Source organism: Mustela nivalis (assembly GCF_964662115.1).
Source record: "Mustela nivalis genome assembly, chromosome: X".
Lineage (NCBI taxonomy): Eukaryota > Metazoa > Chordata > Mammalia > Carnivora > Mustelidae > Mustela > Mustela nivalis.
In genome coordinates this window covers 102,171,110-102,195,628 of record NC_139040.1, presented here as the reverse complement: position 1 = coordinate 102,195,628, position 24,519 = coordinate 102,171,110, and the positions used below count along the sequence as shown (strand labels likewise).

General features: G+C 38.6%; 1 protein-coding gene across 1 annotated transcript in view; it reads left to right on the top strand.

The window, feature by feature from the left end:
- The window catches only part of CFAP47 (cilia and flagella associated protein 47), a 525,406-nt gene that overhangs the window by 367,383 nt on the left and 133,504 nt on the right, over positions 1-24,519 (top strand). Inside the window, exons 51-53 of the mRNA XM_082717915.1 lie at positions 1,668-1,765; positions 16,820-16,995; positions 17,812-17,919. Of these exons, the coding sequence (XP_082574041.1) occupies positions 1,668-1,765; positions 16,820-16,995; positions 17,812-17,919 (382 nt within the window). The remainder of the gene's footprint in view (positions 1-1,667; positions 1,766-16,819; positions 16,996-17,811; positions 17,920-24,519) is intronic.

Here is a 24,519-nt window from a genome sequence, read left to right as displayed (position 1 = left end):
CCACTGGTCTGGGACCCTTCTTTCAGATGAGGAAACTGAGGCCCAAAGAGGGTAATGATTCACCTAAGTAAGTTAGGCAAACAGAGCAGTACCCGGAATCTTTAAAACATGCCAATACTGATTTCAATATGCATATGAATAACTGAAATTGGAGGACATCTTAAACCATATACTAACTCAACACTGGAGAATAAAGAGTATCAAAGTAGAAGCTGAACAGATCACGTTAAACAAATGGCAAACTTGAGATTGAGTAAAAAAATATATATATATCTAGAACCGAGATGTAAACATTACTTTCTCACCATGTAGTTCATTCCCAATCCAGCTTCCTTTAGGCTGAATTGCTAGCATCCTTTTTCACACTTCAAGAAAAGAAAAAATCTCATCAACTATTCCTGATTTTGTCCTTAGACTAGAATCTTAGAGTGCTGGAAATGTACCACTGTGATCTATAATATAATACTTAGATAGTTCTGATGAAGTTTGAGAATATAGATGAGGTTCAGTGGGGTAGAGTCCAGAGCCAACAACCAAGAAAGAATTGTTGAGATGTCTTTGGTGCAAAATGGTGTTTTATTAAAGCACAGGGTCCGGACCGTGGGCAGAAAGAGCTGCTGCCCCTGGGGTTGTGAGGGGTGGTCCATTATATACTTGCAAGTTGGGAGGGGGTCAGGAATAGCCTAAGTCTCTAAGGAATTTTGGAAGCAAAGTTTCAGGGACCTTGAGGGGCTAGCTGTTGTTGGGAAAAGGTCATTTATTACCGTCTAATAAAACCTTAGTCATGAGACCCTTCAGATGTTTATCAGTGGGCCATATGCTTGGGAATGATTGCCAGCACATACCTTGGAGAGTTTAGAGATAAAGGAAATTTCCAAATGAATTTTTATATGTTAAAGTAGACTACAGGATCCTGGTTGGGGGTGGAGGGGGGCAGTCAGGCTAGGATTCCCTTTTGCCCATAGCAAAATATTAAGGTGGAGGCAGTGGAGTCCCTAGAGGAATGTCACTCTGCCTGTTTCAAGGACTTGTCAGTGAGCTCTAGGTAGAAAGGAAATTTAGTAACTATTCTTCTGCCTTTGTTTTCCACATCCGTTCTATAGATAGTATGTGAATGTTTGGGCAATTAGGGGGAGAAATGATTGGTTATTTCTTTGGAAATATCAATTCTTTTTTTTTTTAAGATTTTATTTATTTATTTGACAGAGAGAGATCACAAGTAGGCAGAGAGTTAGGCAGAGAGAGAAGGGGAAGCAGGCTCCCCGCTGAGCAGAGAGCCAGATGTGGGGCTCGATCTCAGGACCCTGAGATCATGACCTGAGCCAAAGGCAGCGGCTTAATCCACTGAGCCACCCAGGCGCCCCGGAAATATCAATTCTTAACTTAGAAGTAAAACATTCTTATTTTAGTGGTGAATATAATGAAGACATGGGGAAGGTGAAGAGCTTTTATAGGGCAAGGTCATGGCCATGCAGGATGGTGCTTCTCTTTGCACTTACAAATTGTAATGCTATCAGCTTTGCACCCTCCACTGCCCTCTCATAACAAATGAGTTCACCAAAGAGTTTGAAAACGGTATGTACTGAGGTTTCTCAAAGTTTTATGTTAAGTATGATATTCAGAAACCTACATTAAGAGATGTTTGTTTGTTGTTTTTTGTTTTTCAGATAATAGTTTTAGCAATTTCCATGTCTGGTATCATCTCGAGATCCATAGCTCTCCGGGACCACCAGTAAACATTATTGAAATGAAATGCCTTGCTCTGGTAAGAACCCATTAAATGTTTTAGACTCTATTTTTTTGCAAACAGAGCTTTTGTTGTACACTTAAATTGCGATCCCTTAAAAACATCCATATTAAATGAGCACATTAGAATAAATTGTTCAAATTATAGCATTTTTTTTAAATTATAGCCGTTTTATTTTAAATTCGGTAATATGGACCTTAAGTACTTATGGAAAACATCTTTTAGCTCTATGGTATCTTATAGTAGCCTTACTGATTAGAATTCTACTTGCATATTTCAAGAGTTGCCAAGAGGGAAAAAAAAAAAGAGTTACCAAGAGCAAACTTAACCTTAGCGTACTTACCCTCACACATATGGTAAAAGCACGATTATGCTTTGTCAGGGATCAGGACTATCCTGTCCCCTCAAGGTCTTTCTGACTGGACTAAGAATCAAATTGACATGAGACAGATTAACAGGAAAAAAAATCAAATTTAGTAGTGTATGTTGGGAATGCACATAGACACGGAAACTACAAAGATAGGCAAAAAGAGGTATATATGTCATTTTCAATTAAGGAGAGGGTGGTAGGGGTCTGAGACTTCAAAGGGAAGAAATGCAATTTACATAAAGATGAAAAAGGATAAATATTTAGTAAGCAAATGTTTGCTGGGCCTCTTGGAAACAAAGGGATACAGAGATCTTTGATCAATCAGGCCTTGCTAGGTTCCTCCCTGCCCAGTTCCTAGTGTAATGTAGCTATCTGTGGTGATAGCTCTCTTTTTCCCGAGCAGGCCTTCTGTCTAAATCCTTTTTATGCAGTTGAGGAGATAAGTAAAGAGCTTTTCCTGAATTTGCTAGGTTTTGATTGCTTTTTAACTCAAAATCATCTTCCTGCCAAAGTGGCAAATTTTTTTTTTTAAAGATTTTATTTATTTGACAGGGAGAGATCACAAGTAGGCAGAGAGGCAAGCAGAGAGAGAGAGAGAGAGAGGAAGCAGGCTTCCTGCCTAGCAGAGAGCCCGATGTGAGACTCTATCCCAGGACCCTGAGATCATGACCTGAGCTGAAGGCAGAGGCTTAACCTACTGAGCCACCCAGGCAGCCCCCAAAGTGGCAAATTTTTGAGGAGACCTGTCTTTGGTTCCTGCAGTCTCTTGACTCTTTCAGTACTGATTCTTCTTGGTTCCCACATTAGGCCTTTCACTTTAAAACACATTTGGAGGGGCACCTGGGTGGCTCAGTGAATTAAAGCCTCTGCCTTCGGCTCAGGTCATGGTCTCACGGTCCTGGGATCGAGCCCCACATGGGGCTCTCTGCTCAGCAGGGAGCCTGCCTCCCCCTCTCTCTCTGCCTGCCTCTCTGCCTACTTGTGATCTCTGTCAAATAAATAAATAAAATCTTTAAAAACACACACACACACATTTGGAGTAACAGGGATAGATTTGGCATTTTAAGTAATACTGACTAAGAATAGGAGTGTTTTATGTTACTTATTAAAGCGTTACTAAATCCATGTTCATTATTATTATTTAATAAAGTTAAATATTGAATCTTGTTGTTGTTGTTGTTTTTAAGACTTTATTTACTTATTTGAGAGACAGGGAGAGCATAGCAGGGGAGAGAGGGTCAGGGGGAGAGGGTAAAGCAGATTTCCTGTTGAACTTGGAGCCTAGCGCTGACCCCGATCTGAGGACTCCGAGATCATGACTTAGGCTGAAGTCAGACACTTAACCAACTGAGCCACCCAGGTGCCCCAAATTGAGTTTTGGTTTAAATGAAACATGAAATCGGTATTAATTGCTCTTAACCATGTTTTAATTTGATTTAATTTTCTTATTGTTAGTATTCAGATATTTAAATTGATGGTAAAGATTACTTTCATTTTTAAACATGCAGATATAGTTTTCATAAAATTGATTATTTAGAACCTTGAACTTATGCTCCAACAAATAAAAAAATTTAAAAAGACTAAAATAGTTTAAATCTGTAAATCAATTACTTGCCCACTTGATTTCTGGGTAAATCTCCACTGAGACATAGAAAATGGGTGGTTAAACTATTGAGATGCACTCAAATGGAGCTTGCAAAAGCATTCTCTTCTAAGTGGAAAATGATTTAATATGATCATGGTAGGGTCATTTCACTCAATGAAAATGTCTCATTTCTGTGATCCTGTTATCACTACAGAATAAAATCTTTCTTATGGGTTATTTTAAAATGATATAACTTTACATAACCACTTGCTGTGGAAAATGATTACTGGATTAGCACAAATCTCTTTCAGGACACAGGAGAAAAAAAGCATTTTAAATGGCTCCAGGAGAAATTGGAACCATGAGGTGGCACCTCAAAAAATATAGACATTGGCTCCCTTATTAATTGTATGTTTAAAATAGGTATAGAGATGAGTAGAGACCTGCAACTCAAAGTAACAAAAAAAGATTTAATTGTAAAATACTAGTAGACAAACAATGGTTTACATCTTCTCATGAAATGGTATATAATGTGCCCCCCTTTTGGGAAGAGTTGTTAACCCTTCAAGCAAAACTGATAGAAATAGAAATTAAGATTTTTTAACTCTCAACTTTGAATGTTAAAGATTGTTATACTGACTGAGAAAATATACCATCAGGGTACTTTAGTGGATAAGTAAGAAGACTGAGCAAAAAGAAAACACCATCTGTTTCTTTTAATGTGCTTCAAATATGTTTTCATTTTTAAAATTAATATTTGCATATACACTTTTTAGGAACACATTATTTTCATAAATAATGTATTTTCAAACAACGGCCCTTGTCCATTTTCCATAAAAGACTTGCCCCTCCCTATGTAATAAATTTCATTATTATTGTGTGTTAAATAAAAATACAACCAAGTGGGGCGCCTGGGTGGTGTAGTCGGTTAATTGCATCCAACTCTTGGTTTCGGCTCAGGTCATGATCTCAGGGTCCTGAGACAGAGCCTCACATTGGGCTCCTCGCCCAGCTTGGAATCTGCTTGAGATTCTCTTTCTCCATCTTCTATCCCTCCCTCTCATTCTGTCTCTCTCTCTCTCTCTGAAACAAATAAATACATTCTTTAAAAAAAAGTACAGCCAAGTATATTAGAAGATCTAACTGGCTTTATTAAATCAGCGTCCCATCTAGCCAGTAGAGGGGAGCACCATGGAGTTGTACAAAATGAAAGGTTTTTATAGATGGAGGGTAGGGCAAGAAATTTATTAGGGGGAAAAAAAAAAAAAGGATTGTTCCAGACAAAGTAACTTTTAGTCATGGTAAAGAGCAAGGGGTCTTAGCATGCCAATTAGTTCATTTTCCTTTGAGGGATGGAGAAGGTATATACAGATTCATTGGCACCCATCAGAAAATTCCTGACTGACCAACTAAGGCTACATTATATAGCCTATATACATATATAAGGCTATTTGTGTGTGTGTGTGTGTGTTCACATCAGCTTGATTTAAAACACTTGTAGGCTTTGGGCTCCTACTCTTAGTTTAGACAGAGATGGTGACTGGCATGCAAATAATAACCATTGGACACTTGCTGAGCATCAACCATTGCTCTGTTTTGCAAGTATGAACTCATTTAATTCTTACTATAACCGTGTGATCTAGGAACTAATACTTTTCCCTTTATAAAGATGAACAAACTGGGATCCAGAAACTTGCTCCAGCTTAAATAATAAGCCAGGGTCAGCACTGGAACTCAGGTGGCCTGGGGCTTAGTGACCCTCTCAGGGCAGAATGTGAGCAGGCGTTTCCTCCAAGGTTCCAGAGGCCCAGCTCGCTTCCCTCTCCCCACCACCCCCATACCTAAGATCACAATGAAGCCAGATGGAGCCACTGTCTGGGTAGTTCTTCTAGGCTACTGTTGACAGGCAACTTCATGACCCAGGAGGCCCATGTGAAACCTACATCAATATTTTTATGGCAGTTTGAAATTGAAACTGCAATTAAAATATGTGTTATGCCTCTACTTTGGGGATTTGGCCTAAGTGATGCCATTTGGGGCCTGTGGTTACTTTTAATTTGGTTTGATTTGATTTGTTTTTTTAAGTTTGTTTATTTTTATTTTTTTGGTAATCTCCACACCCAACATGGGGCTCGAACCCACAACCCTGAGATCAAGAGTCATGTGTTCTTCCAACAGGGCCAGCAAGGTTCTGCATTTTTGTTCTTGTTTTTGTTTTTAACACATGTAATTCTCATTCAGTTTGTGTTGATTTACTGTCAGTTTTTACTTTAAACCTTTCCTGGTTTTGGTACCACAGTGTGATACCTATAACTCATCTTGTTTACGTATGCTCTTCTGATTATTACCAATTTCACCATTGCTCTTATTTTTCATTAGGTATAGTTAACATAGTTATTTTATAAAGATATTTAGTAATTTATATCCAAGGTCTACATAGATAAAAATGCAACTCCTGAGCCTCCATTCCATTTAGCAGTACAGGAGTAGAACTTAGCGCCATGAATTGCTAAATTGCTGTTTGTCACTACAGGTAGGTGTATTGTACTAAGCAATCACTTTCAGCTGAAGTTGATACCAGAGGGGAGTCTTTTTTGACTACCTCAATCCAGTTAGGCTGCTAAATGACAGTGATGTTGTCTCCTAGTTATTGTTTTCCCATCTTTCTAGTAGTAATTGCCTAAGGTCAAAATAAATGTACTCTTTTAACTCCCAGACATGATGGTTCAGTTGGTGGAGATCATATGGATTCTTTTAGATAATTCTATCACATAAATCTTTGTGCACTTCTTGAAGAAGTATTCCAAATACTTTCAAAAGTATGCTAAAATTGTTGTCCTTACCTATATACTGTTAGCTAATAGTTTTTAATGCATTCGCTATTTTGCCAAACTTTTGAGATGTATTTTATTTAAACCTTAGATCATCAAATGTAGCAATGGAGCTTTCAAGATACTAAGCCATCTCTGATTTTCCATCTGTATCTCAGCTTTTGTTACATTCAACCAGTTTTCACATCTTCCTTAAAGATGGTCAGAATCTCTCTAAAATAGCATTCATGTAAGAAATGTTTATATCCTTAAGGCACATAAATTTGGTTACTTCTTCAGAGTAAGTTCCAAAAATCAGGTTATATTCACAGTAAACAATAAGTGGCTGTTAGCAGTCCATTATCTCTTGGTGTAAATTATTTAGTATTCTCTTGGAATTTTTAACATGTGATATCTGCTATTCCATTTTGTTTGACCTTAGAAATCTCTTATATGTCTTATAGTTTGACTGTGTGAGAATAATGAGAGCGATTCTTTATCTTCCTACTGACAATAATTTCAATGTACAGTAATGAGTTACAAATGTGTTCTGAAAACAAAACTTAAGTGTGTGGATAAAACCTATGCTTTAAGCTTTAGATCAGTCATAGCCTCCATAATATTTGTTCTGTTGTCAGTGACAATTGAATGACTAATTTTTTTCATTTTATAATCAATCTTTAATGAAATTCACTGTATTATTAATGGTGAGACCCAGAAGTCTCTCTGCAAGTTAGTGAGAGAAGAATGTTGGGGAGGGAAACATTTATTATACCCTTGAAGGTTTTTTTGGCTGGTCTAAGAATTAAATTGACATGAGACAAATTAACAGGAGAAAATCAAACAGAAGTTTAATAACATGCATATCTCCTTCCTGTATACATGGGAGAGACCCGGGAAACTGAATAACTCCTCAAAATGACAGAAGCCTTCATCTTAAATACTAAATACTATCTTCAACTAAAGACAAAGCAAAATGTTGGGGGTGGGGAGTCAGTTTTATTGGAGGTGACCAGGAAAAGCATTGTAAACAAGGGTAATGTTGCTGTGCCGATTTATGCTTTGCCTTTTCTATTGATAAGAGTCTCTAGAGATTTAGAGTCATTCCCCCATCCCCCCGGCCCCCAGTGAGGGAGATGCTATTACAAAAGCAGATTTCCCTTATGAATGTAAATGTCTATTATAAAAGAGTAACTCCTACTTAGTTTTTCCAAGGAGCTTAGTGTTTGTGTTTGTTGCTTCCTAAAAATAATCAGTTTAAAATAATCAGTATGACAAAGAGACATATCTTGGGATGGTGACATTTTCTCCCTTTCAGGAGCATAGTTAAAAACACTATTATTTTCTTCTTCTTGATTTTTTTTTTGTATTTTTATATTCTATATTTTTGGGGGGGTGAAAGATCATATATCATGGCTATTGTACATGATAACTGAAATTTTTCTTCCTCGTGAGGTCTTGATGTAAAAAATTAATTTTCTGCTTTGAATTTATCTTGAGAAAGTAAAATATAGACTATATGTGTACATGTACATGTATGTAAATACATGTATACAGCCATGAGCAGGCTATGAAGGCACACACATGAGTTTTGTCTTCCCACAATGTCAGCCTTATTCAGTCATGAAGCAAAGTTAAATCACAATGATAAAGCAGGTTCAGGATTCCAAACTCAATGACAGTTCACCATGTGATCCAATTGGCTTCTTACATGGCACACAGAACAGAACAGAAGACAAGCCACACAACAAACGAGATAACAGAAGGGGGTAGGAAGTTAACGAACCAAACCCGGTCAGTCTGTGGGTGCACAGTTGGAGGTGAGGCCTGGGTCCTGTCCGAGTCAACTTTGGACTCATCTTTTATTATATTCAAACAGTGAAGGATCTCAGTTTTTGGAGATCCATCGCACAGAGCTTCAGCTGTTCAGCCGCTCAGCCGCAGTTGCCTTTCTTTAGTGGTCAGACATAGAGAAGTCATGTCTGAAGAGTCTTAGAGTTTGCTGCTGAAGTCCTCCCCTTTTTAAAGGGATTGAATCTGTCTTGGGCCGCTGCAGACCTGCTCTGGTTCTCCTTGTTACCAGTGCCCGGGCATCAGCTGATGCTGGTCCTGGTGATATCTTGTAGCTGCAGTACCTTTAACTACTTGCGTCATTGCTTGACATAGGCTCCTGCTTGACATGAGAGGCTCCATTTTGTGCTCTACATATATACATACATATGTATGTATACAGAGAGCAGGGAGAGAGACCTTATCTTAGACAGTTAAGCAGGAGGCTAATTCCTAGGGATCAGTCCCTACAACCAGATATATTTCTTTTTTTTTTTTTTAAGATTTTATTTACTTATTTGACAGAGATCACAAGTAGGCAGAGAGGCAGGCAGAGAGAGAGGAGGAAGCAGGCTCCCTGCGGAGCAGAGAGCCCAATTTGGAGCTCGATCCCAGGACCCTGAGATCATGTCCTGAGCCACAGGCAGAGGCTTTAACCCATTGAGCCACCCAGGTGCCCCTCAGATATATTTTTATTTGTCACAGCTTCTAATAGCTGTTGCACCCCCACTCCCGCCCCTGAGGTGATGGTAAGTGTCTGAATACACACAAACAAACCTATACACTCTTCAGGAGTTTCTGACTTTTTCACAGGTTCTCAGTGCCCGTCGAGTACATGCTCACTCGCACATCATCTGCCGGTCCGGCACTGGCAACACACCTTGACTGCACGCCTGCATTCTGTATGTCTCAGGCTGGGTGGGGAGGTGTGAAGCATGACTTTCTTAAGTATGGGGCCATGCGGGTGGCAGTAGCAGAGGAATGTCAAGGGCATTTCTAGTTTTCAGCTGTCTGCCTGTTTCCTCTGAGTTCTGAACTGTTGGCACTAACTTTTCAATTTAGGAAAATCCCTGAGACAGACTGTAGTTATCACTTCTTTTGAATTACATGGTACATTTTAAAACACCCTGGTACAGTTTGTTTACTGACTTAGTGATGTTTGTAAATGGAATAAAATTAAAATTGAAAATTTCCTCAATAATATGCCTCACTTAAATTAATATTGTGTGTTTTGGACTTCAGAAATAACCCCTTTAATTTTTTTTTTAATTAAGTAGGCTCTGTGCCCAACATGGGGCTTGAATCCATGACCCTGAGATCAAGAGTTACATGCTTTACTGACTGAACCACCCAGGCACCTCAGAAATAATCCCTTTAAAAGGAACTCATGGGGACGCCTGGGTGGCTCAGTCGGTTGGCTCAGGTCATGATTCCAGGGTCCTGGAATTGAGCCCCATGTTGGGTTCCATGCTCAGCAAGGAGCCTGCTTCTCCCTCTCTCCCCTTGCTTGAGCTCGCTCTCCCTATCTTTCTCTCTCTCTCAAATAAATAAGTAAAATCTTTAAATAAAAAAATAATAAAATAAAATGAAGTGAACTCATGATTATCTTCTGGGAGAAGATATGGTGGGAAATATATCCTGCTAGTGCATGTTGAATTGTCATTGACTCCATTAGGCATTTATGGGCAAAAAAACATAATCTTGATTTACTCTGACCCAGTTAGAGTAGGAAGTGATGAGGTTTTCAGTGCAGATACTTGGTGAGTTAAATTTTCCCTATTCAGAGAAGGTGTGAACTGGCAACCAAGTGATAAATTCAACCCACTGTCTTTCTCAGAGCTGTCCTTATCAATAACGTTCATGAAAGGAGGTAGCCTAGGTTTATTTGATACTTTTAAACTCTTCCTGAGTAAGATTTTATCAGTGGTTGCTGTATTATTTAGTTCAAAGTATCCAGACTATTAGACATATTAACCATTAGGTTTATATACAAATACTAACGTGTCTTACAAATTGCACATTTATTCTTTAGCGAGTATTTAATGCCTCTGGTATCCTTCTCACTATTCTAGATGCTGAGGAACAGTGATGAATATTACAAACAAGGCCCCTATTTACATGGAGCTAACATTATAGTGGAATAAGACAGAAAACAAAAATAGCATTGAAATAAGATATTTCATGGGAAGTTTTTCTGTTGTCTTATATTTTTAACTAAAGACAAACCTGGGAGCCGTTGATAATTTTCGCTTCATGTTATGAAAGCGCTTCATAAAGTCCTTTATAAAGGACTCACTAAATGTTTTAGTTATGGTGTTTTTTTTTTTTCAAGATTTTTTTTTTTAAAGATTTTATTTATTTGACAGACAAAGATCACAAGTAGGCAGAGAGGCAGGCAGAGAGAGAGGAGGAAGCAGGCTCCCCGCTGAGCAGAGAGCCCCATGTGGGGCTCGATCCCAGGACCCTGGGATCATGACCTGAGCTGAAGGCAGAGGCTTAACTCACTGAGCCACTCAGGTGCCCCTAGTTATGGTGTTTTAGCTGACATGATCAACTCCACAATTTCAGTGGCCTAACACAATAAAAGTTCTTAATACTTGTAACACTCTGGTGTACTTGTTCCCAGTTTGTGGCTGATATCTACCATGTTGTGTTCCAGCGTCCTCCCATATAAAAGTTCCATCAACCTTTAGGAACTAAGCAGTTCCTGTATATATATATATATATATATATATATATATATATATGTGTGTGTGTGTGTGTGTGTGTGTGTGTGTGTGTGTGTGTGTATATGGAGAAAGAAAGAGGAAACAGAAAAGAATTTCCACTGGTTTCTCAATCATGTCATCGCAGAGGCAGTACACATCACCTCCACCCATATGCTATTAGAGAGAACTAGTAACATGGCTATGCCTGGGTGCAGGAGAGTTTGGGAAATGTTACCTCTTGTTGGGCAGCTCCTGCCCAGCGATCTCTTCATATTATGAAGGGGAGCACAGAATTTTCCTGGAGGGATAATATTTTTGCCATGTCAAGAAAGATGAGACATCTTTAGCCTATCACCCACGTCCAGCCTCTGTGTATGTTGGCCAGAACACAAAAATGAGGTGTGGCTTCTTTAAAGAGTGGAAACTGACAGTTTAATGCTCATTGGATTTTGGTGAGTTCTTGCTAAAAGACTGGACCGTGGATGGAGGGGAAGTGCCTAGAGAGACAGCTTCGGCACGTTCACTGGCACATGACAAGATCTTGTAGATCAAAGTGGATTCTACTACGTGTCAGGTGGGCTAATTTAAAAGGGTCTGCTCAACATGCATTCTGCCAGGGTGAGAAGAACCCAGGAAAAAAAGTCTGTATGGGGTAGTGCTAGGAAGAGGAAAAGAGAAGGACCTAGAAAGTCAACTGGAAAATATCCATCAGTATCAGTTGAGTAACTGGCCTTTGTTTTTTTAACCTCTCATCCCATCTTCATCCTGTAGCCTTGAAGATGCCATTTTAACATAGTGATTACAGGAGAGGAAATTAGAGTGGAGGCTTGAAAAGAGCAGGTCACATCTACCTGCTTCCTCACAAGCAGTCTGAAAAATTACTACGTATCTTGGGGGTAGGGAGGGAGTACCAGGAGGAAAGATCAGGGAAAACATTCATTGGACATGAAATGAAAATGTTGATTGATTTTATACCTCTCTAAAGATCTGACAACCAGACTGCTCTGGCATGAGGAACTATTCTGAGAAAACAACAAGGTGGAGATAGGGAGGTCCTGCCAGGTTTGGAGATCAGTAGTGGAAGAGAAACCGTTTTCAGTTTTCTACCGAATTTAGTCTATTCCGTTTTTCTGTTACCATGACAATAAATACCTAAGCTAAATTTAGTGATAATTGTGCCAACAAAAATAGTCCAGAGTTTCGTCAACTGTGGCGTGAAGACTGAGGAAATGCACCCAGGTGGAGCAACTGACAAATATCCCGGCCCTCGGAACAAAATGAGCTTGGTGAGACGGGAGGTAGTAGGTAGAAGCCCAGACATTCCAGGAACAGAAATGATGCCTGTGAGGCTGGAGCTTGGACAGAAATGGCAGTGGGTTGGGGATTGCGGGGGGCGGGGGGGGGCGGTTCTTCCAGTCAGAGGTGCCGTCAGGGCCACATCTTGCAGGGCCTCTGAGGGTAAGATGAGATTTTATTCCACGTGCAACTAGAAGCCACTTGAGAGTGTAAAGAGGGGAATGACCTGACCTGTTTTAAAATCTCTCAAAATGTTTTTTCTATTTTAAGAAAATAATGAACATATAAATTATATTTAGATGCCAAAAATATCTTTAAAGGTTTATTTATTTATTTATTCATGAGAGAGGGAGAGAGAAAGGAAGAGCACAAGGTGGGGAGGGGCAGAGGGAGAGGGACAAGCAGACTCTCTGCTGAGCGCGGAGCCCCATGAGGGGCCTGATCCCAGGACCCCAAGATCATGACTGAGTGAAGTCAGATGCTTAACTGATTGAGCCACCCAGGTGTCCCTGAAAATATTTTATATTTGTTTTAAAGTGAATATGGTGGGTGAGGGGTCCTGAGAGGCTCAGTCATCTGACCCTTGATTTCAGCTCAGACCATGATCTCAGGGTCATGAGACCGAGGCCTGAATCAGGATCTGCACTGGGAGTGGAGCCTGCTTAAGAGTCTCTCTCTGCCCCTCCCCATCTACCCCCTCTCCTCCTCTCTCTCCATTTCAAATAAATAAATACATTTTAAAAATGAAAATGAATATAAGTAATCAAAGTTCCTCTGAAAACGTTTATAATTTGCAAAATTCAATACATCTGTTTGTACGTATTTTAAACCTATTCCAATTTCAGCTGAGTGAATTTTTTCAGTGTTCTAAATTTCAACATCTTATGAAGGTCTCCATGCTCTAAAATCTTTACTTATATGCCACAGGATTAAATATACATAATTTATTGCTTTTACAAAAGGATGATGAAAAATGAAACCAATTTCTTTAAGCAGTCATTATGTTAGCTAAAATATTGCTTAAGTACAAGCCAGAGAAAAATACTGAACACCTTATAAAGGAATGCTCTCTATCATTGCACCCAAAAGAGGCCATGTAAAGACAAAAGACAAAAAAAAAAAAAAGTCACTATTTCACTTGAATTTCCAAAACCAAAATCAGTCCAAATTGATATATATTTAATTCTAAAAAAACTTATAAAACCACTCATCAAAGTGGGAGAATATGCCATTGGCAAGACATACACTAGCCAAATATTTCACACCTTTTATATAGAGAGTGTAATCACAGAAATTCAGCTGTCTTTATATTTCCTATTGAGTGAGAGTTATTTGTCATAAAATGGAATGGGGGTGGCAGGATGCCTTAGACAATAAGACTATTAACCATTTTTGCAAATGACATCTTTATACATTATTTTTCTGACGTTGAAAATAGTTATGTATTTTTGGATTATGTAGCTAACACAAAGGAGGTATTTCAAGAATAAACTTACAAACCTGGATCATCTCATCAAATGATGAATGATAATCTCTTTAACTTATTGAGCACATGAAATATTTAAAGAAATATCTAATTTTTATGGCCTTAAGAAATACAGTTAGAAAATTAATCTTGTCTAAATTAATTTTGACAGTATTTTGGCAGATGTATATTTAAAAGAGATTATTCATACAATACTATATTTTAAAGGTGTAATTTAGGGCTTTTTATCGATTTAAACTTGAAAAGAAAATATTCAAGTTATAATGAACGTTGAAATTATTTTTTATAATGCTGTAGTTAAATTTGACATGAATTTTACCAGACTAGAAATACAGCACTCTTAATTAATTGGATACTTAAAGCTTTTTACTATAATGAAACATTCGTTTCTATTGAGTCTCCTGCCGGTTTTGAGGCCCCAGAGAATTCCACTGCAGGCTTTCCCTAGAGACTGCCGTACTGCTGTAGTGCAGGTGGTTCGAAGCAATTAACGATTGCTCTCTGGAAGGCTGCTCGATTTTGAGGGGGTGTCCAGACCTACTAGATAAGAGTGAAGTGATCAAGTAGTGGTATTTGCCATGGATGTGTGAAAAAGAGGCTCTTACACACGTGCCCCAGAGCTGCCATCCCCATTTGCATCTCTAAAGATTCGTCCAAGGTCAGAATGTCCTAACACGTTTGTATCACTAGGGCGTGCTTCTGTTTCATGGCTTGTCGTTCACAGCCATTGCAGTAGATTGAAAGTGGTTTTGTTCTACTTTGTGTTCAGAGTCTAAATGTGATGAGACATAAAGCCATCTGATATTCCAGTACTTCATTCCTCTTTAGACCAGAGTTTTTCAATGTACGGTCTCAAAAAAATGTGAGTGTGTCAAAACAAGCATTTTGGGGGGGGGGTATAATAGAATACAAGAGAATAGAAAGCATCAGAGAATGTCACATGTGGGAAGAGCAGGGATCATTTTGTGGATCTTTTTTTTCAGTGGTATGTGTATGTGGGCCACATTGTGATTTAAATGAATTATTCTAGGTTGTGTTGAGAACATTTTGAAAATCACTGGTTTAGATCCTAGTATTTTTACTTCTGTGAAGAAGAAGCTAAAGCATTGTTTTAAACTGACACTGACCTTGTCTGAGAAATATCTGAGTAATAGACCAGGACAAATGTCTAGTCCAAAGCTGTCTCATTTCAGTTTTCTGCCTAAGGAGCTGGGCAAAGTTTCTAGGCCAATATTATAGTTGGTATTTGTTATCCTGGCATATGGCCTAGTCGTTGATTTGTGTGACCCTTAGAAACTTCCTTAGGAGGCTGAGTTCTATAACAGTCTCATGAAATACTTCAGAGTGCCTAGAAAATGATATACTCAATGACATAATGTCATTATTGGGGTTTTTCCATTTTATATTTTTAATTATCTTTCTTTATAATCATGAGCTTAGTTACTTTACTACAGCAATTTAAATGCCCATATATTTTAAGAATCCATGATTCTAATATCTCCTGAAACTATTATGGATAGCCATTTTCCCATGCATTTATAATTAGATCTGATTTGTAATAAATGATATCCTGATTTAATTGTAAATTTGTATATATTCTTGTTTTTCATCTCTCCTTACCAGATGATGTTCACCACACTCAATGCTGTTTCCATTCCCCTAAAACATAACATTTATCCATTCATTTATTTATATATTGGTAATTAAGCAAGTGTTCATTCTTTGGGTGAAGCTGTAATGTCTATCTTGAAGATATGTGTTGTAAACTCTCTCCCCGTCACCACCTGTCCCTACCAGCTTAGTATCAAGGTTGTTTTAGTCATTCTGTAATGTGATAAGTTTCAAAATAATTCCAAGTCCTAAAGTACACCCATTGCCAAGCTTTGAATTATGACTGAAATGCGTGACATTTTCCATTTTATTAGGGTAAGACATTATAGACAACTCATCCTTGTTCAGAATTGAGATATGTCCTGTCTATTGATCACCTTTAACATTTTTGTTTCAATTAATGGCTTTTTACTATTACTATAGTATAGTGGAGATTGTGGCTGTAATGGGATGAAATATAAGACATTAGAATGGTCAGAATGGGGATCAAGAAATATCTAAGAACCTGAACAGTACCTTCCAGGGCTAAGTGGGCGTAGCTAGAGGGACAGGATAGGAGAAACCAGAATGGAAGGAAAGACTCTATCAGCATGATTTGTCTTCTTCAGATTATCCATTTTGAGTCTATTTTCATGTGTGGTGTAAGGGAATGGTCCTTGATGCTGATGTAGAGAGATACTTAAAGTGTGTCCTCTGTATCAACAGAACTTTTTAGAAATATATATTATCAGGCCCACATCCCAGAGTGACTGAATCAGAGTCTTTGGGGGCAGTGGGGGCCAGTAATCTATGTTTTAGCAATCTCTGCAGATGATTCTTATGCATGCTAAAGTTTGAGTACCACAGCTAGAGAAAACATTGACAAATGGACCTCATGGTCATAATGGTATCGAAGAAAACAATATTTTATTTTTTTTAAAGATTTTGTTTATTTATTTGACAGACGGAGATCACAGAGAAGCAGGCAGAGAGAGAGGAGGAAGCAGGCTCCCTCCTGAGCAGAGAGCCCAATGTGGGGCTTGATCCCAGGACCCTGAGATCATGACCTGAGCTGAAGGCAGAGGCTTTAACCCACTGAGCCACCCAGGGGCCCGAAAACTATATTTTAAATGTAATTTTATCCTTTCCATAGCATTTAGCTAGATAGATGTCTTAGAGTATTTGTTGTTGAAAAAAATACCATTTACCAAGACTAGTCAAGAAAAACATATAAGAGATTAAAAGTGAGATATATTTAATAGTGGATCAAGGAGAGAAATAAAATAAATGTCCTTATGTTATATAAAACTTTTCTTTGCATTTGCTTTTATAGAACAACGACTCACTCTATGCGGACACTAAAAGCTGATTGTTATATATTTGTTCTGTATTTCTAGGAGAGCATTTGCATGGAAATACCTCTCTCTAATCCAAAAGAGAGAATCATTCACATAGATGTGCAGTTATCCAGTGCTGCCCTTAATGGACTCAAGCAACTTACTCTGCATCCGCGAGAGTATATGAACTATGTCGTACAGTATTCTCCAGCGACTACAGGCTGTAGAGATGAAAGGTATGGTTTGAGTCTGGCATTTTATTGTTGATCCTTTGAAATAAAGCCTTCAAAAGGATTTTAAGTGACTTATTCATCTACTCAAATAAAAGATGACAGAGTTGACATACCAGCCCAGTTATAATTTTATTTATTTATTGTTTCCAGTTAATACTTTTAGACAGTCACAGGTTTTGTTTCTGTTTCCCCAGAAGGGAGCACATGCTGATAATACAGAAAGGTCTCCAGAGTTGCGTATCACTTAATAGCCTTCACACAAAAATATACAGGTGTTTAAATCAACGAACCAAATTGGATTTAATTACAGAAAGCAGGACTTCTCTTGTTATTGCTCCTGCAAGACATTTGACTTCATTAATGTTTAAATATTTTTCATTCATTCAAAAGGCATTTATTAAATAGATCTTAATGATGACACCTTTTTATGAATAATGAAGTGATCTTCTCATGGAAATGAAACATTTAAAAATAGATCTACGACAACAGTAGAATGTGTCACAAAGCAGTTGTCAAATATTGTATTTTTTTTTAAAGATTTTTTTTATTTCTTTGACAGACAGAGATCACAAGTAGGCAGAGAAGCAGACAGAGAGAGAGGGAGAAGCAGGCTCCCCGCTGAGCAGAGAGCCCGATGTGGGGTTTCATCCCAGGACCCTGGAATCATGACCTGAGCCAAAGGCAGAGGCTTTAACTCACTGAGCCACCCAGGCCCCCCTCAAATATTGTATTTGAAACTACCTATTTAGGATATTTTCTGCCAATTTTATTACACAAACTAAAACCACTGATAAGATTTTATATATTTTTCTCCACCAGCATTGTTTTTCAGCCAGATGTGACTCTTGAGTTCTGGTATTTACTGAGATTAACTACTGAATTGCCGAAACCAGTCACAATACCAGAAATACAATGTGACCTTGGGAAGTAAGTTCCATTTCATAGATAAAATTGTTTCGTGGAAGGAGAAAAGTTTATCTAAAAGAATATTGTTGTAATCTACTTAATCTTTTTGGTAAGACATAAATACATTTTGTTTTTTTTAATTTTTATTTATTTTTGTTATTTTTTATTTTTATTTTTTATAAACATATAATATATTTTTATCCCCAGGGGTACGGGTCTGTGAATCACCAGGTTTACACACTTCACAGCACTCACCCCAGCACATACCCTCCCCAATGTCCATAACCCCACCCCCCACTCCCAACCCCCTCCCCCCAGCAACCCTCAGTTTGTTTTGTGAGACTACGAGTCACTTATGGTTTGTCTCCCTCCCAATCCCATCTTATTTCATTCATTCTTCTCCTACCTCCTTAACCCCCCATGTTGCATCTCCACTCCCTCATATCAGGGAGATCATATGATAGTTGTCTTTCTCCAATTGACTTACTTCACTAAGCATGATACCCTCTAGTTCCATCCACATTGTTGCAAATAGCAAGATTTCATTTCTTTTGATGGCTGCATAGTATTCCATTGTGTATATATACCACACTTCTTTATCCATTCATCTGTTGATGGACATCTAGGTTCTTTCCATAGCTTGGCTATTGTAGACATTGCTGCTATAAACATTCGGGTGCACGTGCCCTTCGGATCACTACGTTTGTATCTTTAGGGTAAATACCCAGTAGTGCAATTGCTGGGTCATATGGTAGTTCTATTTTCAATATTTTGAGGAACCTCCATGCTGTTTTCCAGAGTGGCTGCACCAGCTTGCATTCCCACCAACAGTGTAGGAGGGTTCCCCTTTCTCCGCATCCTCGCCAACATCTGTCATTTCCTGACTTGTTAATTTTAGCCATTCTGACTGGTGTGAGGTGATATCTCATTGTGGTTTTGATTTGTATTTCCCTGATGCCGAGTGATATGGAGCACTTTTTCACGTGTCTGTTGGCCATCTGGATGTCTTCTTTGCCAAAATGTCTGTGCCTGTCCTCTGCCTATTTCTTGATTGGATTATTTGTTCTTTGGGTGTCGAGTTTGCTAAGTTCTTTATAGATTTTAGACACTAGCCCTTTATTTGATATGTTGTTTGCAAATATCTTCTCCCATTCTGTCAGTTGTCTTTTGGTTTTGTTGACTGTTTCCTTTGCTGTGCAAAACATTTTGATCTTGATGAAATCCCAATAGTTCATTTTGCCCTTGCTTCCCTTGCCTTTGGCGATGTTCCTAGGAAGATGTTGCTGCGGCTGAGGTCGAAGAGGTTGCTGCCTGTGTTCTCCTCAAGGATTTTGATGGATTCCTTTCTCACATTAAGGTCCTTTATCCATTTTGAGTCTATTTTCATGTGTGGTGTAAGGGAATGGTCCAATTTCATTTTTCTGCATGTGGCTGTCCAATTTTCCCAATACCATTTGTTGAAGAGGCTGTCTTTTTTCCATTGGAAATTCTTTCCTGCTTTGTAGAAGATTAGTTGACCATAGAGTTGAGGGTCTACTTCTGGGCTCTCTATTCTGTTCCACTGATCTATGTGTCTGTTTTTGTGCCAGTACCATGCTGTCTTGATGATGACAGCTTTATACTAGAGCTTGAAGTCCGGAATTGTGATGCCACCAACTATGGCTCTCTTTTCAATATTCCTTTGGCTATTCGACAGTCTTTTATGGGTCCATATAAATTTTAGAATTATTTGTTCCATTTCTTTGAAAAAAAAAAAGGATGGTACTTTGATAGGAATTGCATTAAATGTGTAGATTGCTTTAGGTAGCATAGACATTTTCACAATATTTACTCTTCCAATCCAGGAGCATAGAACATTTTTCCATTTCTTTTTGTCTTCCTCAATTTCTTTCATGAGTACTTTATAGTTTTCTGAGTACAGGTTCTTAGCCTCTTTGGTTAGGTTTATTCCTAGGTATCTTATAGATTTGGGTGCAATTGTAAATGGGATTGACTCCTTAATTTCTCTTACTTCTGTCTTGTTGTTGGTGTAGAGAAATGCAATTGATTTCTGTGCATTGATTTTATATCCTTACACTTTACTGAATTCCTGTACAAGTTCTAGCAGTTTTAGAGTGGAGTCTTTTGGGTTTTCCACATATAGTATCATATCATCTGCAGAGTGAGAGTTTGACTTCTTCTTTGCCGATTTGGATGCTTTTAATTTCCTTTTGTTGTCTGATTGCTGAGGCTAGGTCTTCTAGTACTATGTTGAATAGCAGTGGTAATAATGGACATCCCTGCCGTGTTGCTGACCTTAGCAGAAAAGCTTTCAGTTTTTCTCCATTGAGAATGATTCTAGCGGTGGGTTTTTCATAGATGGCTTTGATAATATTGAGGTATGTGCCCTCTATCCCTACACTTTGAAGAGTTTTGATCGGGAAGGGATGCTGAACTTTGTCAAAGGCTTTTTCAGCCTCTATTGAGAGTATCATATGGTTCTTGTTCTCTCTTTTATTAATGTGTTGTATCACATTGATTGATTTGTGGATGTTGAACCAACCTTGAAGCCCTGGAATAAATCCCACTTGGTCATGGTGAATAATCCTTTTAATGTACTGTTGAATCCTATTGGCTATTATTTTAGTGAGAATTTTCGCATCAGTGTTCATCAAGGATATTGGTATGTAGTTCTCTTTTTTGATGGGATCCTTGTCTGGTTTTGGGATCAAGGTGATGCTGGCCTCATAAAATGAGTTTGGAAGTTTTCCTTCCATTTCTATTTTTTGGAACAGTTTCAGGAGAATAGGAATTAGTTCCTCTTTAAATGTTTGGTAGAATTCCCCTGGGAAGCCATCTGGCCCTGGGCTTTTGTTTGTTTGGAGATTTTTGATGACTGTTTCAATCTCCTTACTGGTTATGGGTCTGTTCAGGTTTTCTATTTCTTCCTGGTTCAGTTGTGGTAGTTTATATGTCTCTAGGAATGCATCCATTTCTTTCAGATTGTCAAATTTGTTGGTGTAGAGTTGCTCATAGTATGTTCTTATAATTGTCTGTATTTGTTTGGTGGTAGTTGTGATCTCTCCTCTTTCATTCATGATTTTATTTATTTGGGTCCTTTCTCTTTTCTTTTTGATAAGTCTGGCCAGGGGTTTATCAATCTTATTAATTCTTTCAAAGAACCAGCTACTAGTTTCATTGATTTGTTCTATTGTTTTTTTGGTTTCTATTTCATTGATTTCTACTCTGATCTTTATTATTTCTCTTTTGCTGCTCGGTTTAGGGTTTCTTCCTTGTTCTTTCTCCAGCTCCTTTAGGTGTAGGGTTAGGTTGTGTACCTGAGACCTTTCTTGTTTCTTGAGCAAGGCTTGTACCGCTATATATTTTCCTCTCTGGACTGTCTTTGTTGTGTACCACAGATTTTGAACTGTTGTGTTTTCATTATCATTTGTTTCCATGAATTTTTTGAATTCTCCTTTAATTTCCTGGTTGACCCATTCATTCTTTAGAAGAATGCTGTTTAGTCTCCATGTGTTTGGGTTCTTTCCAAATTTCCTCTTCTGATTGAGTTCTAGCTTCAGAGCATTGTGGTCTGAAAGTATGCAGGGAATGATCCCAATCTTTTGATACTAGTTGAGTCCTGATTTAGGACCGAGGATGTGATCTATTCTGGAAAATGTTCCATGTGCACTGGAGAAGAATGTGTATTCTGTTGCTTTGATGAAATGTTCTGAATATATCTGTGATGTCCATCTGGTCCAGTGTGTCATATAAGGCCTTTATTTCCTTGTTGATCTTTTGCTTGGATGATCTGTCCATTTCGGTGAGGGGAGTGTTAAAGTCCCCTACTATTATTGTATTATTGTCGATGTGTTTCTTTGATTTTGTTATTAATTGGTTTATATAGTTGGCTGCTCCCACGTTAGGGGCATAGGTATTTAAAATTGTTAGATCTTCTTGTTGGACAGATCCCTTGAATATGATATAGTGTACTTCCTCATCTCTTATTATAGTCTGCTTTCTTCTGATGTCCATTAGCATGGTAAATTGTTTTCCACCCCCTCACTTTACATCTGGAGATGTCTTTGGGTCTCAAATGAGTTTCTTGTAGGCAACATATAGATGGATTTTGTTTTTTTATCCATTCTGATACCATGTGTCTTTTGATTGGGGCATTTAGCCCACTTACATTCAGGGTAACTATTGAGAGATATGAATTTAGTGCCATTGTATTGCCTGTAAAGGGACTGTTCCTGTATGTTGTCTCTGTTCCTTTCTGATCTACTACTTTTAGACTCTATCTTTTCTTAGAGAACCCCTTTCAATATTTCCTGTAGAGCCGGTTTGGTGTTTGCAAATTCTTTCAGTTTTTGTTTGTCCTGGAAGGTTTTTATCTCTCCTTCTATTTTCAATGATAGCCCAGCTGGATATAGTATTCTTGGCTGCATGTTTTTCTCGTTTAGTGCTCTGAATATATCATGCCAGCTCTTTCTGGCCTGCCAGGTCTCTGTGGATAAGTCTGCTGCCAATCTAATATTTTTACCATTGTATGTTATAGACTTGTTTTCCCGGGCTGCTTTCAGGATTTTCTCTTTGTCACTAAGACTTGTAAATTGTACTATTAGGTGACAGGGTTTGGGCCTGTTCTTATTGATTTTGAGGGGGGTTTTCTGCACCACCTGGATTTTGACGCTTGTTCCCTTTGCCATATTACGAAATTCTCTCCAATCATTCTCTCCAATATACCTTCTGCTCCCCTCTCTCTTTCTTCTTCTTCTGGAATCCCAACTATTCTAATGTTGTTTCATCTTATAGTGTCACTTATCTCTCGAATTCTCCTCTCGTGGTCCAGTAGCTGTTTGTCCCTCTTTTGCTTAGCTTCTTTATTCTCTGTCATTTGGTCTTCTATATTGCTAATTCTTTCTTCTGCTTCATTTATCCTAGCAGTGAGAACCTCCATTTTTTATTGCACCTCATTAATAGCTTTTTTGATTTCAACTTGGTTAGATTTTAGTTCTTTTATTTCTCCAGAAAGGGCTTTTATATCTCCCCAGAGGATTTCTCTGATATCTTCCATGCCTTTTTTGAGCCCAGTTAGAACCTTGAGAATTGTCATTCTGAACTCTGTATCTGACATATTACCAATGACTTTATTGATTAGGTCCCTAGCCTTTGGTACTGCCTCTTGTTCTTTTTTTTGTGGTGAGTTTTTCCGCCTTGTCATTTTGTCCAGATAAGAGTATATGAATGAGCAAGTAAAATACTAAAAGGGTGGTAAAGACCCCAGGAAAATATGCTTTAACCAAATCAGAAAGATCCTAAATCATGTGGGGGGGGGGAGCGGGTAAAAAGAGGTTCAGAGAAAAAAAAAGGAACAATTAAAAAAGAAAACGAATAAAGAAAAAATATAAAAAAGCAAATATATATATTAGTTAAACTAGTTAAAAACGTTAAAAAAGAAAAGGATAAAAGTTAAAAAAATTAGTAGAAGAAGAAAAAAATTGAAAAAAAGAAAGAAAAAAAATTAAATTAAGTGCAAGACTAAGCAATCATGGGAAGAAAGTCATGAGTTCAGTGCTTTGCTTTCTCCTCCTCTGGAATTCTGCCGCTCTCCTTGGTATTGAACGGGCACTCCTTGGTAGGTGATCTTGTTCCTGGCTGGATTTCATTTTGATCTTCTGGGTGAGGGGCCTGTTGTAGTGATTCTCAACTGTCCTTTCCCCAGGTGAAAGTGCCTGCTCTTACTAGGGGCTGGGCTGAGTAATCAGCTCAGGTTTGCTTTCAGGAACTTTTGTTCCCTGAGCACTTTCCATAGAGTTCCGGAGGACGCAATGAAAATGGCGGCCTCCGGGTCTCCGGCCCAGAGGAGCCAAGAGCCCGGGGCCCCACCCCTCAGTGCACCCTCAGAGAATAGTGCCCAATTACTCCCGTCTGCCTGACCTCCGGCCGTGCTCCGAGCTCCCCGAGCCTGTGACCGGTTCAAGGTAACCCCGAGCTGGGAGCTCACTCCTCGGCTCTGTCTCTGTAGCCGGCTTCCCCGTTCTAATACCTGTTTGCTCTGCGACACACAGACACCCCCGATCCTTCTGTGACCCTGTGGGACCTGAGGCCACGCTGACCTCGCATTGGCTTCACCCCGGTTTAGCCTCTGGAGCGATGTCCCTCAGCGGAACAGACTTTTAAAAGTCCTGATTTAGTGCTCCCTTGCTCTGCCGCTTGCCGGGAGCCGGCCCCTCCCCCAGCAGTCTATCTTCCCATCCTTTTGGATTCACTTCTCCACCAGTCCTACCTTTCAGAATGTGTTTGATTTTCTGTTTCTAGAATTGCTGCTCTTCTTCTCTTCAGTCTCCCGTTGGATTTGTGGGTGTTTGCAATCTTTAGATAAACTATCTAGCTGATCTCCTGCTACCTGAAGTAGTCTCAGCCTGCTACTTCTCTGCCATCTTCATAAATACATTTTTAGTCCTTGATTTTCTTTCCTAGGGAAGATTTTATATTTAAACTACCTCATGGAAAATTTATGTGAAAGAAAAACAAATTGGGACTTAGTAAGGAGAGGCTTTATTCAGAATCATTATTGCAAGGGAGAGAAAGGGACTACTGAAATAGTTGGAGATGCACATCTCAGAAATCTGAAAGCAT